The following is a 15,015-nucleotide window of genomic DNA, read 5'->3' as shown; positions in this document are numbered from 1 at the left end:
GAGGGGAAAGAGCTAGGAACTCTTACAAGAAACATTCATTACACATGTAAAGTACTCCTCTACCTCCCTATGACAGGAAGGTAGATGAGTACTTCATAAAAGTCTAATGTACATGTTTCATAAGAACATAAGTGCCATGTTAGATCAGACCAAGGGTCCATCTAGTCCAGCACTCTGTTTACACAGTGGCCAACCAGCTGTAGGCCAGGGACCAACAAGGCAGGACATGGTGCAACAGCACCCTCCCACCCATGTTCCCCAGCACCTGGTGCACACAGGCTTGCTGCCTCGAATACTGGAGACAGCACACAAGCATCAGGGCTAGTAGCCATTGATAGCCTTTTCCTCCAGGAATTTATCCAACCCCCTTTTAAAGCCATCCAAATTGGTGGCCATTTCTTGCACAATAATTTTGCAGCATCAGTACCTCCTGCACCCATGAATTCTATATGTCAGGAATTGTATATTTTCTTTCATTAAGATGCAGAAGCTACATACATATCAGTCCATGGGGGGGGGGGGCATTTGTAGGGATTGGGAGAGATATTCAAGTGCTTTGCCTCCTCCCCAAACGGGGAATGCATGGTGCAGACAAAGCCATCCTGATGGGGGCTCCTCCACCCCATGCCTTGGTTAGGGTGGCTGTAGTCCCCCACTGCACCTTCCCCCATTGAGGTGGATGTGGAGCGGGTGAAATGTTAGCTACCTGGAGCTCTAGCTTTGGCCAAACTGGATGGTGTCATCCAGTCCATGGAGAGCTAGATTGGCAGGTGGGGGTTATTCATGTCCTTCCCACCCAGAAGTACTTCTCCACCCCTAGACTAAAGAAAACCTTCTGTTTTCTCAAGGTCCTTGCTGGTATATATGGTGTATAAAATGTTTATATGTGTGATTGAAATGCTCAATAACTGGTGAATCATTTATACCACATAAAACTATTTTTCACTTTTGCTCTTTTCCTGTTGTACTGGATATGTTGACTCAGTTGCTTATGCTAAGTAATAATTTAAATCTGATTCGAAGTATTCCATCCCTCTTTTTCCTCTCTCCAGCAACTTGAATTAGTGGAACCGAGTGGTTGGATTCATGTTCCCTTAACTGATACTCACAAGAAACCTATTCGCACTTTTATGATTCAGATTGCTGTTTTAGCCAATCACCAAAATGGAAGAGACACTCATATGCGACAAATTAAGGTGTATACACCAGTGGAAGAAAGTTCTATTGGTAAATTTCCTAGATGTACAACTATTGATTTCATGATGTATCGTTCGATCAGGTAAACAATCAACAGTTTTGTACTTGAATTATAACAATGTATTTTTGTGTAATTTTAAAATAAAGACTTGAAATTTGCTTGTTACACTGCCTAGTTATTACTATTGTTTTGGTAAACATAATTATAGCCATAATTTTGTTAGTTATTTTATTTCCTTTCTAGGAAACAGGAGGATAAAATTCTCAAATGTTGTTTGGTATTATTATTATTATTATTATTATTATTATTATTATTATTATTATTATTATTATTATATTTGTATCCTGCCTTTTGCCCAATGCTGGGCCTCAAGGTGGCCTGTAATTATCCATTATAGTGTTCTTTATTGTCTAATTCTATGATTAGGTTGAGCTTCCCAAAAAGTATACCAATACTTTTAAAAATGTGTTTACGTAATTTTTCCAAAAGTACAGGAAAATTGAGGAAATTCACAACCCAGCTAAGTTGCTTTGCTTCACTACTTTCAATGGGATGAGACTTACATAACCGCAAGTACTACAGAATTAACTTCTGAGATTTCATTAAGATTTGGAATAAGGCAATCTGGAGATCTAATTTTATTTCATAGAGGAGGAGAAGATGACTCTTCCAACATAAGAAGAGCCACCCTGGATCAAACCAAAAGTCTATTTAGTCCAGCCAAATGCTTTCAGGAAGCTAAACCAGAATATGAAGGCATTGATACTCCCTTGTATTCTGAAAGTTCCGTTTCGTTATTATGGCTGACTTCTGAATGTGTTTAATTCTCCTTTAAAACCATCCAAGTCAAGGACCACTACCACACCTTAGTCTTTTCTTTCTTTCTTTCAAGCATTTTCACTTTGCTTTTCAGCTAAAATGCTCCGCGAGCAGCTTACACATCAATAAAAAGTATCTTCCCTCATCTATACAATCTAAAAGGTAGAACATAAAAGGAAAAAGGGACAGGGAGGGAGGGGGAAAGCAAGTAAATTTAGGCACCTGTTCTTAGAGTTACCCACTTTATGACAGGCTGGGACAAAAACAGTTCAGGGAGAGAAGGAGCCTAGTGCAGTTTCGGGAGAGCTAATTGAATGGCCCTGCTTCCTGTCCCTCCCTCTGCTGCAACCAGATGGAATGTCTGCTGCAGGTGACAGTTGAGGAAATGGGGAATCTGATGGAGATGGTCTCTCCAAAGAGCTGATGGAATAACCCTGTTTTCCATTGCTTCCAATGCTGCACTCTGTTGAAACCTGGAGAATCTATAGCCAATACTGCAACCAAAAATTATATAGTTGGAAGATATCAAATGGCTGTTAAACTAACCCCTGCCGCAAAGCAGGATTATTCATTTATTATTCAACAATCCTGCAAATCAACTTAATTATCTTTTACCTGTGAGGTTGGGCAATATTTGTAATGGGTGAGGATTGATACACGAAGTACAGTTCCAAAGGACAACAACGTGTTAATGGGTGATGTTGTGTGAGTTAAAGTCCACTCATGCAGCAAGACTCCATGAGCTCAGTGGTGCTTCCCTGTCCTCGGCTTCCCCTGAGATCCTATGTGCCACCAGAACTACTCTGCGGGGTCCATGAGCCCTCCAAAATAGGTTTGGGGGCTACAGAGGGAGTGGAAATTCAATCAACCAGCGGGTTTCCTTTTGCTGGTGGAACAGCAGCATTTGATCTAACTCTAGTAATTATCAGTGTACGCTAAGTGAGTATAATTTACTTTTCAGTGTAGCTTTGCCTTTACTATACTCCCTGACCTAGATGTTTCTATCCCCAAATGTGTTACAAAATTAATCTAACTTTGGTATGTATTTGATATATGTTCTGGCTATTCCATCAGTTAGCAAAAATAAGGGTTGTGCTCTGCCTCCGCTTAGCACCATTTTTATTAAGTGGCATTTTCTCTGGCAACAGCACCAATTTAAATATTTAGGTGTCTGGAGTCTCAGACACATACAATTAATGGTACAGGAGAATCTGGACCTAATTCTCTCATTCAATTTAGGTTTGGACAACCCTGAATCTATCGGGGCGAGTCAAAATGAATGTTCTGCCTCACTTTATTTAGGGTCTCTGTTGTCCTCCATTTAATATTCCTTGTATTTTGATTATGATGATGATAAGTTTATTTATTTATTTATTACCCGCCTCTCCCTCTGGATCTACAACAGAGAATACAAAAAATTATAAAATAAGTAAAACTGATTAAAACATTTAAAACTAATACATTATTAAAACAGCAGCCAGACATTTTAAAATTCAACTGGGTAGGCCTACTAGAAGAGATCAGTCTTTATAGCTTTTTTATATTCAAAAAGACTGTTGAGTTGGCGAATTGATATTAAGCAGGCTTCTTCACTCTTGATCTTTAGATGCCTGCTCAAGACCTACTTCTTCATGAAGACATTGTCTGAGGGGTGACCCAGCCAGTATGGTTATAGTCAACCAGTGATTATTTTATCGTACTTTTTATTATATTTAATGTTTTTGGTATTTTTCTTAACTGTTTCTGTAGTTCCTTGGAAAGCAGTATATAAATCTGGCTAATAAAATAAATAAATAAATAAGGTCCCATGTTCAATCCCTGGCATTTTCAGTTAGATCAGGTAGGCGATTGGGAAGACTTCTGCCTGATATCCTGGCGAACTGTTGCCAGTTAGAATAGACAATACTGGGTTAGATGGGTAAATAGTCTGGCCTGAAAGGCAGCTTCCATTTAATTTTAGTGTTAGAGTATCCAGAAGTCAAAGACCTCAGCATGTTTTCATCATTTAAAAGCAAGCCAATACAATGGGCACTGAATCAATGAAGACCGACACTGCCAAAGTATGTTCCTGAGATTCTGCTGGCAAGTCTTAGATGGGAAAGAAAGAAGCATGATAAGGAACTTCTTGTCCTGACGAATTGCCTTATAAAATACAGTTTGCTGTTTTGCCATGTTTTGGACACAGGATCTAATATCTGGCTTGCAGGAAAGCTACGGTTTGTGGAAACCATCATTTGCCCAATTCACAAGTAACAGTAAATTATTGTTTTCTGTGAACCAGGAATTCAGGGAGGGAACTGAAACATGCAGGGCGACATGATTGTGTTACATGTGTTCTGGTCCAGTGAGGAGTGAAGTGCTCCTTTCCTCTTAAGTAGGTGAACAATAAAAGAAAGTGCATACATCCTTTTAAATATGCTGTTGCACCTTGGAGATTAGATGTCCAGTTTTCTAATTCCTTTTTGACATGGTAAAGTTAGCCAAAGGATGTGGTGAATATTTTCTCAAAATGTTCCATCAGCATGGTGAGAGCTGGTATTTTTAATGTGTCAGAGTAAACCATCGAGTAACATGAGCAAAAGTTCCAAATTGCATAAACATTTAGTGGGGATTTCTTTATCACATCAAATTTCTTTTTATCATCTCAGGCCAAGCGGCAATCACTAGAACAGTTTCACACTCATATAAGTATTAATAAAACAGAATATATCTGGGATACTAAGAATCCTTTAAACTCAAGCAATTTCTCCTGCGTGGCAGTGACTTACTGCCTCTCACATGTACCAGGGGTTATGTGCTGGTATGAGAAGGAGGCCCAATATAGCTATGTAGCCAAAATTGGCCCCAGGAATTGTAGAACTCGCAGTGGCGGATGGGATACCAGCAGGAGGACTGAGGGAGGGAGAGGGGGTGGGGCATGTGTCAATCAAACAAACTGTTGACTAATAGCCAACTCAACGCTGGCCTTAATCCACACCACGGTTGATTATAATTATGTCATGTGGGGAGTACCCCCTCAATAACCAATTGTGGAGTTGACTATTAACCCACCATTGACTATTGTGTTGTCTGGATGCAGCCCATGTATCTATATATTGCAATAGAAAATGTATTGGAATGGATGGGGATGTAGAATAACATGAACTCTTTGAAGGTAACTTGGTGTTCTCCGGTGCCTAAACTCAATAGCACTTTGTAATGGGAGACCCTATGGATCAATCATGGCATTTAGTTGAGAATGCTAAAATATTAGGTTCACATTTCTTCCTTCTCTTTCAAGCTAAAGAGTGATTTTAATTCTCCTTTTGAATGAAATGAATTAAGCTCTGCTATAATCGAACTGAGCCTCCAATAAGTTGCCCATGGGAAGCCCATCAATGGGGTTTGTGCCAGTAGAACATCCTTGAGGAACAAGCACTTACCATAACATCTAGAATATCTTCCATTTCATTAACTGTAATTTCCAAATTTTATTTTTCTAGAGTTTTCTCTGTTCATATTGATTGATTGATTCAAAAGATTTATCCCCCACTGTTAGCTCAAATTACTCCCAAGGCTGTTTACAACACACTAAAACTGCCCAGTGTCCTTGTTCCTTGGGCAGGTGGCCGAGGTCAGCCTCTCCTCCTTATCCTCACTTCTGCAGTCCCCAGGGTAACTGAGAGATGGAACAGAGTTATTTCGGATCCAGGGGTGGGGTGAGGTGAGGAATAGGCTCCTGCAGCTGCTCCTTCTCTGGCCAATCTTTACACCTTGGTGGGATGATGGAGTAAAATGGTTTCACAATGCCTGGATTTGTTGTAAACATATAATTAAACAACCAACATCACTATGTTTTTATAAAAACTGAATTCGGTTCCTTGTGGAAAGGTCTAGGCACTTATAGCTTAATTGACCAAACTCTAATTTGGCAAAGTTTTTCTTTTTTCTTTTTCCCCCGGCATTAGCAAATTTTAGTCTAACAATCTCCTTACTGTAGTCCTGCATGAAAGCAATAGCATTTCTGTACTTTTCCTATGACAAATTTATTTTTCCTATAAGCTTTCATTGGCTGGTGTATCTGGCATGGGCTTGCTGACAATGAGCCAGGAGATCTGAGCTTAAAGGAAAACTCACAGCTCTCTCAAATGTTGGCACCGAGCAGGGTAAACCCATCCCTGGGCATTAGCACTAACACTTGTTGGCATCACTGGCACAGCACATATCAGTACATACATACATACCTTGGGAGTAAAAATAAGGGAGTGGTATAGATTGTGTAAGACAGAGCTGATCTTAATTGCAGGAACGTGTGAGCAGCTCCTACCTTGTCACATTTTAAAGCAATGAGATAAGTTGCTCTAAAGGTTGAAAGCTATGGCTTCAACGCGGTGGCAGTGGGGGAAACCAACATGTGGATAAGTTATAGCTGGTATTTTATTAGGTGTTTATATCTGTGTAAAAGTGTATGACTGTTGAACATCTGTAAGTTCAGATGCTACTGTCAATGAGATGCTTCCTTTTGAATCATAGGTTAATTCAATTTTTTAAAAGTCAGTTAGACAAGGTTTTAATAACCATCTGCCTGCTGCAGTCGTAATATGTCTGAAGGAAATACCAACTTTGGTGGCATGGGCTAGGGGAATTATATGCACAACACCTCTCTCCTTTATCCGTTTTTCAGCACTCGTAGCTTATTCATAGCCATGGTGAAAACTAAGGCACCCCTTGCCTTGAGGGGTGTGTGTGTGGAGGGGGAGATTTTTTTCCTACTACATCCATCCAAATGGGCAGTGGTATCCACATGGCCATTTACATGCATTTGGTGGCAGGAACAAAGTGATGGGAAATGTCCATGATATGACGTATTCATGAGAATCTCAGCACAATAGTAAGCTCACATTTTAAAGTAGAACAAATTGGCAGGTTAGACACAATCCAGATGAAATTAAGCTGATTTACATTCCTCTGAAGTCACTGGGAAAGGTATAAGCAGATATAGAAATCCCCATTAAAATAAATGGGACTTAAATGTGCTAAACTTTGGTTGAATTGTGTCCATTGAATACATTGGTTTGCTGTGTGCACAGAGGCTCAAATGCAGAGATAAATGGAGCATGAAATAAAGCTGCATAGGTTTCACAAGGCAATACTGGACCGGGACAATCTGGGGTATCTTTGCTGCCACTCCATCCTCCCTATCTGGATTGGGGCCAGAAACACCAAAGAAAAGAGTAGCTGCACGGAGGGTGAATTGTAAGCAAGCCCAATTTGCGACATCGCACATCATCATTACTGATCATAGAGCACGTCTGTTAAAGCATTAATTAGCCTTAGTTTCTAATCTCATGTCTTTGTGGAGCTTGAGATAACATGGAACAGGCCTTACTCTGGTCTTAAACCTGCAGGACTTTTTTTTTTTAAGGAAAGTTAATGAAAGTTATTGAATGATATGGACGGGCATTTTATATGGGCCTTCTCACACTTCTATTGGGTAGATGATGAGAACCTTCTACCAGACAGAGATTGTGATTGACAGCCAAGTCTAACAAAATGTGAGTTTAATACATGTATGTCACAATCGCTTATTTTTTAAGCCTTAAAACCAAATAGATTTTAGACTAAGGTAAACCGCCCAGAGAGCTTTGTAAACTGCCCAGAGAGCTTCGGCTATGGGGTGGTATATAAATTAAATAAATAAATATGAAAGAACACAAGCTTATTACGGCTGTAGAATAGTCTGAACGTTTGCTCTTTGCACAGTTTGATCAATCATATATACAATGCTTAGGCCTTGCTCACTAGCTGACAGACAGGGCTATCAAAATTATTAGGATACTTCCACCATAGTTAGAAAGGTGATATTTGGCACATGTAGACGTTGAAGATACTTTGAAATGCCTAAAAGTAGGATATTTTATATATAATTACAAAAGAATACATTCTGACCTGGTTTGAACAATTAAAATAAGCTATCTTGGCTTATTTAAATCATGGTGGCTTATTTAAATTACGGTATGTGCCAGGTGAGATTTCCATAACCACAGCCCAGGCATTCCTGAAATAGAGGAGTTGGGTTGCAAGACACTGACAGCTTCCAGTCCAGTTACCTCAAATTGGTGATGAAGGTGCATGGGGAAGAAGTGATGCAGTATGTAGAAGCCAGGTACATTTGGAAGTTGGGTCAGGAAAGAAGAGTTAGAATGTTTAGAAGGAGGATATAGTTTCTGTTAGTTTTCAAAATATATGGCTGTAGACCACCTAACTCCACCTAACTAAAATCTACACTCACTGTTTTTCTACTTGCTCCTTCCTCGAAGTGTTTTTTCTTTGCTAAAGTATGTGTTGACCATAGACACTTGAGGACAATATATAGTACAGTATCAGGAGTTGCTGCAGCTCAACAATATGCATGCAGCTGTTCTGTGTAGTGAGTCACTGATGAGCAAGTTCACTGCCTGAATTGATTCTGCCCACCCACACTGGCGCTGGACCTTCCTAGACAGGAAGGACTATAAGAACTTAAGAAGAGCCATGCTGGATCAGATCAAGGGGCCAACTACTCCAGCATTCTGTTCACACAGTGGCCAACCAGCTGTTGATGGGAGACCCACAAGCAAGACAGGAGGGCAAAAGTACCCTTCTGCCCATGTTCCCCAGAAACTAATGTACATAGGCATACTGCCTCTCATATTGGAGGTAACCATCAGGACTAGTAGCCATTGATAGCCTTCTCCTCCAGGAATTTATCCAATACCCTTTAAAGCCATCCAAATTGGTGGCCATCACTATATCTTGTAGTAGTGAGTTCCATAGTTTATGTGCTGTGTGAAGAAGTACTTCCTTTTATCTGTCTGAAGAGCCCACCAATCAACTTCATGGAATGACCCCGGGAATTATGAGAAAGGGGGGGGGGAAATGACCCGATTCACATTCTTCACACCATGCATGATTTTGTACACCTCTATCATGTCTCCCCCCCCCCCAGCCTCCTTTTTTCCAAGCTAAACCCCAGTTGTTGTAACCTTCCCTCATAGGGGGGCTGCTAAAGTGCCTTGATCATTTTAGTTGCCCTTTTCTGCCCTTTTTCCAGCTCTACAGTACTTTTTTTAGGTGCAGTGACCAGAACTGTACACAGTCTTCTAAGTGTGGCCACACCATAGATTAGCAGCAGTATAAGAGAGTTTCCTCTTATCAGTTAAGCTTTGCTCAGGCAACAAGGTCTTGTTGCGCCTTGGTTTGTTCCTGTAAGCTTTCGTTGTCGTTTAGTTCTGCCTCTTGCCTTAGTCTGCTATCCCAATTTCTAGCTTCATCGTACTTTTCATATAATTTCCTCTTTAGATTTGTAACAGCATCATTAAGGTGATAGGTGTGTTCTTTAGCAGCTAGAGATGCTCACCCCAGAGCACTGGTGGGCAAACATATAAGGCCCAACCAGCTCCCGTAACATCGCTAAGATTTGTGGCAGCAAAATAAAATGCAGTTTGCTGGCAAATTTTGATGGCAAACCAGTACAAAAGGTTAAAACCAGCAATGTAGCTTGAAAACAAGGCAATTTTGTGTGTTTTAACCTTCTATAGCAGTTTGACGCCAAACTTTTGTGGCAAAGTGCCTTTCCCCCACAACCCATTTGGCATTGTGGTGGTGGCCTGCCCCCCCTCCCCCAAAATCGCTTATGCTTGTTCTAGAGAAGGAACTGATAAAAACTCAGAAAGACAGACATCTTGTTTAAAATTCCATTTAAATGCCATGGAAAGCACACTGTAAAGAAATAATTTACATTATGAAAGTGTATTTAATAAAGGCTTAAAGAGCTTTATAAAGAACACTTTGTAGAACTAATTGGGGCTTTAAAAATAAGTATTTTACACCAGCAGTGGACCACCCAACACAAATACCTGGAAGCTTCTGACAGTCCATCCTTGAAGGCTAAACATATATCACGACTTTTGCAAACATATTTTAATTACCTCACCCTTACGCTTAAACACACTGCAAGGACAGAAGAATGATGTAGTTAAAAAAAATATAAGACCAATGTCCATTGGTAAATATGCAAACCTTTCATCTTTTTCTTAAGCTATGACTAACTTGTCCCATTTATTTCAATGAGACTAAAATGTGATTAACCAAGGCTGCAATCCAATATTCACTTACTGGGAATAAGCCCATTGAGGAGATGTGTATAATATTGCACTGTTAGTATGCATCCAACTCATAGCTTTTCAATTTAAATGCATCGAAGGAAGTTACAGTAGCCCTATGTGGATTTTCCCAATAAAAAAGATTAACCTGGATATATGTGTAGTTATGGTCTGTGACCTTGCTGGATTCAGTCTTTTCTGGCCATGTCTAGTACTTTATTGGGGCTACCCAAGTACAAAATAAATAAAATACAGACATCTTTGCCTACAGCAGCACATCTGCTTGTTCCTGGACCCCAACTTGTTCTCTACGTGGGACACCACTTTTACCTAGATTTTTATTTACTGTCTATTTGCACCCTCAATTTGTCTGCTGGATCTTTGTGTCAGTATTTCTTCCTGTTCCTGGAATGTGCTGCTGTTACAGGTACAATGGCACTGGACCAAGGAAGGCATGCTTTTGTGTTGATGAACCTTGTCTTACTAGTACAGAGGTGTGGTTTTTTTTTTAAAAAAGAAAAGTGTTGGAAAGGAGCAGGAGATGGGTAATTCTTAGGTATGAATTGTTGTCAGACCGTGGGCTTCGAAGATCAAAGGCTCCAGGTCCTGAAATAATACAGCACTCTTTGTTACCTGAAGATTCCTTTGATGTGATTGTTATAGCTAAGCTGCAAAAATCTAGTTTGCTCACCAGGAACTGATCTGAAACCACTGTGAAACCATCATTCTCTTTTCACGTTTAATGACCAGAAAAGCTAACCAGTTTTACCCAGACGTATATTATCTGAATCCACCTCAAATCATTGAACAAACTGTAAAGGATGCTATCAGACATTTTCACATTTAACACATTTATCTGGCTAATCTCGCTTCACATTGGTTTATACTGTTGTGACTTCATTTATTTCAGAGAATGTTTTTTTTTAGTACAATAAAATATCATCCAGTTAGGGAGAATTTCATTGAAACAACCTATTTTGTACATTCCAGATTAAATGTGTGGATCAGAATAAGTTATTCCTTGAATTGTGCAGTTTTCCGAATTTTGCAATGTAGGTCTCTGAAAACTGCATACAAAACTGCATGTATTAGGGAAATTTGTATACAAAAGGTGTATGTTTAGGGGAAATTGCATTTGAAAATATGAATTATAACACTTTAAAAAAGAATTCACAGACTCCTGTGGAAACTGGACAGAATGGATTTATAACTGAATACTTGTGAACTGCCACAAACAGAAAAAGCACTCCGTACTGATACTGACTGCATATGGATAGCTGTCTCCTTCTAATTCTTGTATGTGATTACTCCACCAAGTCTCGTTGTGAGTCCAAGCTCTCCCACTGAAATGTGAGACAACAAAGAGATTCACTGTGCAATCTACAAAATCTTTATTCAGTAAAAACAACAACAACCCACCACCACTTCACACCTGAAGGGGCTATGAATGCTAGGAGCTATCATCTAAGTTTAATTTGCCAAACAAAGCAAGGCAGCTGCCTAGCAACTAAATGGCCGTTTTCCCGCCATGCCTGACAGGCTTTTACCAGGCTCGTCCTTCAGGGGGGATGTCTTCGTGACACAACTTCTGATGTGCAGTTAGTCTGGGACTGCCTCCTACCTACTCTCAACTCCTCCTGCTTGACTCTGCAGCGGATTCTTGGATCTGTTAATTCCAATGCTCCCTCCTCCTCTGACAAAGGCTGAATTCCCAGGGGTGGGTGGGGAGGAGACGATCTCTGAACTTGGGCTTTCTGTTCGATAAGCTCTTGGGAAGATTGCTCCCTGACTCCTGGAGAGTCTTGGGGACTCCCTGTCTTGCCTAAGCTTCTTGTACTTCAGGCTCCGAGTCTGATTCAGAATCTGAAACCAAATCAGGGAGCCTAGGACTCATCTGACAAGTAAATTATATAAACTAAGATGGCTTTGGAGAATACCATACCCCTTCTAAAAGTGAATTGCAGGGACAGCCTTTTCTTTTTTAATTAAGAAAACCTAGTAAAATTATTTTCCTACTAACCCCTAATTTCATGTCTGGCTTATAAAATTTAATTGGCACCATATCAACACTTCTTGAAATGATACATTTTTACAACATTAAAAGACAGAAGATCATATGCCAGTAGGCAAGACATATTTTATTTAAATACCCAGGGATTTGTTATTTTAATATTTGATGTCAGGTTGCCCTGTAGAGTTTTCTCTGACTGGACACAAAATGTTCCATGACCAGCTTTGCAGCAACATCGGTGAATCTGAAGATAAACAAGTCGGCAAACACTATTTATATATTTTGAACACACACGTCGCATCGCATACTGTGCGAACATGAAAGATTTGGGCTGGGCTTTTCCTTTGGGGTGTTATGTCGCACTGATGCCGCTCTTTCATGGGTGGAAGTCTCATTTTGTTGATAAATATTTGTTAAAAATCAGTGCCTGGGAACACATTTGACTATTAAATGATTTGCACTTCTTTCATTGCAAAGAAAGAGTTCAAACAGAGAGGAAGAAAGGTTTCTTTATGATGGCATACAGCAAATCTCTTTAAAGGAGAGCCATGCTTCCTACATGTGTAACTAGACAAGCAGGTGCCTAGCAATAATTTAGCACATGTGGACTATTCCTGGAAGCTTTTATAGTCTAAATATTCAGTCCTAGTACATATGACTGGCCTGCTTCTGGTTATGGCTTTTTCATGTCTGCCGCTGGTTACATCTAGTCCATGATAGGTCATCAAACTTATTGATCACAATCAGAGTCCTGAATTTGGCATGCCACTGCACAGGTTATATGCAGATTATCTGATTGTGTTCATAACAAATAGGTCAGGGAACCTAGCTAGAGATCCAGATGTCACAGAGAAGAGGCTCGCACGGCCTGGAGGCTCATGAGTGCCCCCAGAGTTTGATGGAACTTCTTGGGCAAGAGGGGAGTCAATGTTCATAGGGACTCCTTTGGCAAACGTGACAGTGGCCAGTCAGCCTAAATGACAGCTTGCTCCAGCAATCCCACTTAGACCAATGGGGCATTCTCTAACTTTTGTGCACTACTATTATTTCTTAGATTTCTTCTACTCCTTTCTCAAAAAAGACTCAAGGTTATTTGCAACAAAATTGAACCATATCAAATTTGAAACCGCTAAAAATAATTATCCATTAAAATATTACCACCCCATAAAACAACTAAACAGCAGTGACAGCTATACACTATCAACTGATGCAGTTAAAGCCCATCTTGTGCCATTAAAGACCTGGGAACAGAATGAAGTCTTGATCTGGAGCCAAAAAACATGACAATATTGGCATCAGCTGGGCCTCGCTGTAGAGGGCATTTCACAGTTGAGGGGCTGCCACCCCAAAGGCTCTCTCCATTGGTGCCATCTTCCAAACCTCCCTCAGAGGAAGCAGTTGGAGGAGGACCTTGAATACTTATTGCAGTGTGTGGGTAGGTTCATACCCAGAAGAGCTGCTCCATTAGGTATTGCAGTTCCGAGCTATATAAAGCAGAGGACCCTATCTGGAAGAGGGCCTTGTCTGCTGTGGCACGCCAGCTGTAGAATGAATTCCCTAGAGAGGTTCGCTTGATATCTACAGTCGTGTGAAAAAGAAAGTACATCCTCTTGGAATTGTATGGTTTTACATATCAGGATGTAATAACAATATGTTCCTTAGCAGGTCTAAAAATTAGGTAAATACAACCTCAGATGAACAACAACACATGACATATTACACCGTGTCATGATTTAAATAAAGCCAAAATGGAGAAACCATGTGTGAAAAAGTAAGTACACCTTATGATTCAATAGCTTGTAGAACCACCTTTAGCAGCAATAACTTGAAGAAATCGTTTTGTGTATGACTTTATCAGTCTCTCACATCGTTGTGGAGGAATTTTGGCCCACTCTTCTTTACAATGTTGCTTCAGTTCATTGACGTTTGAGGGCATTTGTTTATACACAGCTCTTTTAAGGTCCCACCACAGCATTTCAATCGGGTTGAGGTCTGGACTTTGACTGGATCATTGCAACACCTTGATTCTTTTCTTTTTCAGCCATTCTGTTGTAGATTTGCTGGTGTGCTTGGGATCATTGTCCTGTTGCATGACCCAATTTCGGCCAAGCTTTAGCTGTCGGACAGATTCTGTCCAAAAAAATAATCAAAATTTATTTATTTATTTATTTCATTCTTATAACATCCAATAGCTGAAGCTCTCTGGGCAGTTCACAAAATAAATCATGACATGGTGTAATATGTCATGTGTTGTTGTTCATCTGAGGTTGTATTTACCTAATTTTTAGACCTGCTAAGGAACAGATGATTGTTATTATGTCCTGATATGTAAAATCATACAATTCCAAGAGGGTGTACTTTCTTTTTCACACGACTGTATGTTATACTCTTTTTGGCACCAAGTGAAGTCCCCCCCCCCCAGCATTTTACCATTCTCGACATTTAGCTCTGCTGTTTTAAATCTGTATTTTAAATCTCTGTATTGCTGCTAAGTTTTATTCTGGTGTACTTTTATATTGTTTTAAACTTTCATATTTTATATTTTGTGGTTTTAAGTTTTGTGAACTGCCCAGAGAGCTTCAGCTATTGGATGTTATAGGACTGAAATAAATAAATTAATAAATTTTGATTATTATTTTTTAATTGTCCTGGGCACCACCTCAAATTCCTGTGAGGGAGGTGGCCAATCACTAAATGTTGGAAGCGCTCCCCTTTTCTGTATGTTTGGATTGGATTGATGGATTGAGTGGATTGGTGTGTACGCATCTGTTCATGTGCAATTGCACAAAAAGGATTTATTAAAGCCAGGGGGAAATAGCCTGGAAATATTCTTTTTCTTCTTCTTTCTGGAATGGGAATTGAGG

General features: G+C 39.9%; 1 protein-coding gene across 3 annotated transcripts in view; it reads left to right on the top strand.

Moving 5' to 3' along the window:
- ANAPC10 (anaphase promoting complex subunit 10) overlaps positions 1 to 1,363 on the top strand; it is a 29,491-nt gene extending 28,128 nt beyond the window's left edge. For all 3 annotated transcript variants that reach the window (XM_063136379.1, XM_063136376.1, XM_063136378.1), the window contains one exon: positions 1,053 to 1,363. In XM_063136379.1, the coding sequence (XP_062992449.1) occupies positions 1,053 to 1,283 (231 nt within the window). In that variant the 3' untranslated portion in view covers positions 1,284 to 1,363. The remainder of the gene's footprint in view (positions 1 to 1,052) is intronic.
- Positions 1,364 to 15,015: the final 13,652 nt, after the last annotated feature.

The sequence above is a fragment of the Elgaria multicarinata genome, chromosome 10, assembly GCF_023053635.1.
Source record: "Elgaria multicarinata webbii isolate HBS135686 ecotype San Diego chromosome 10, rElgMul1.1.pri, whole genome shotgun sequence".
Lineage (NCBI taxonomy): Eukaryota > Metazoa > Chordata > Lepidosauria > Squamata > Anguidae > Elgaria > Elgaria multicarinata.
This window is presented reverse-complemented; position numbering and strand designations above follow the sequence as displayed.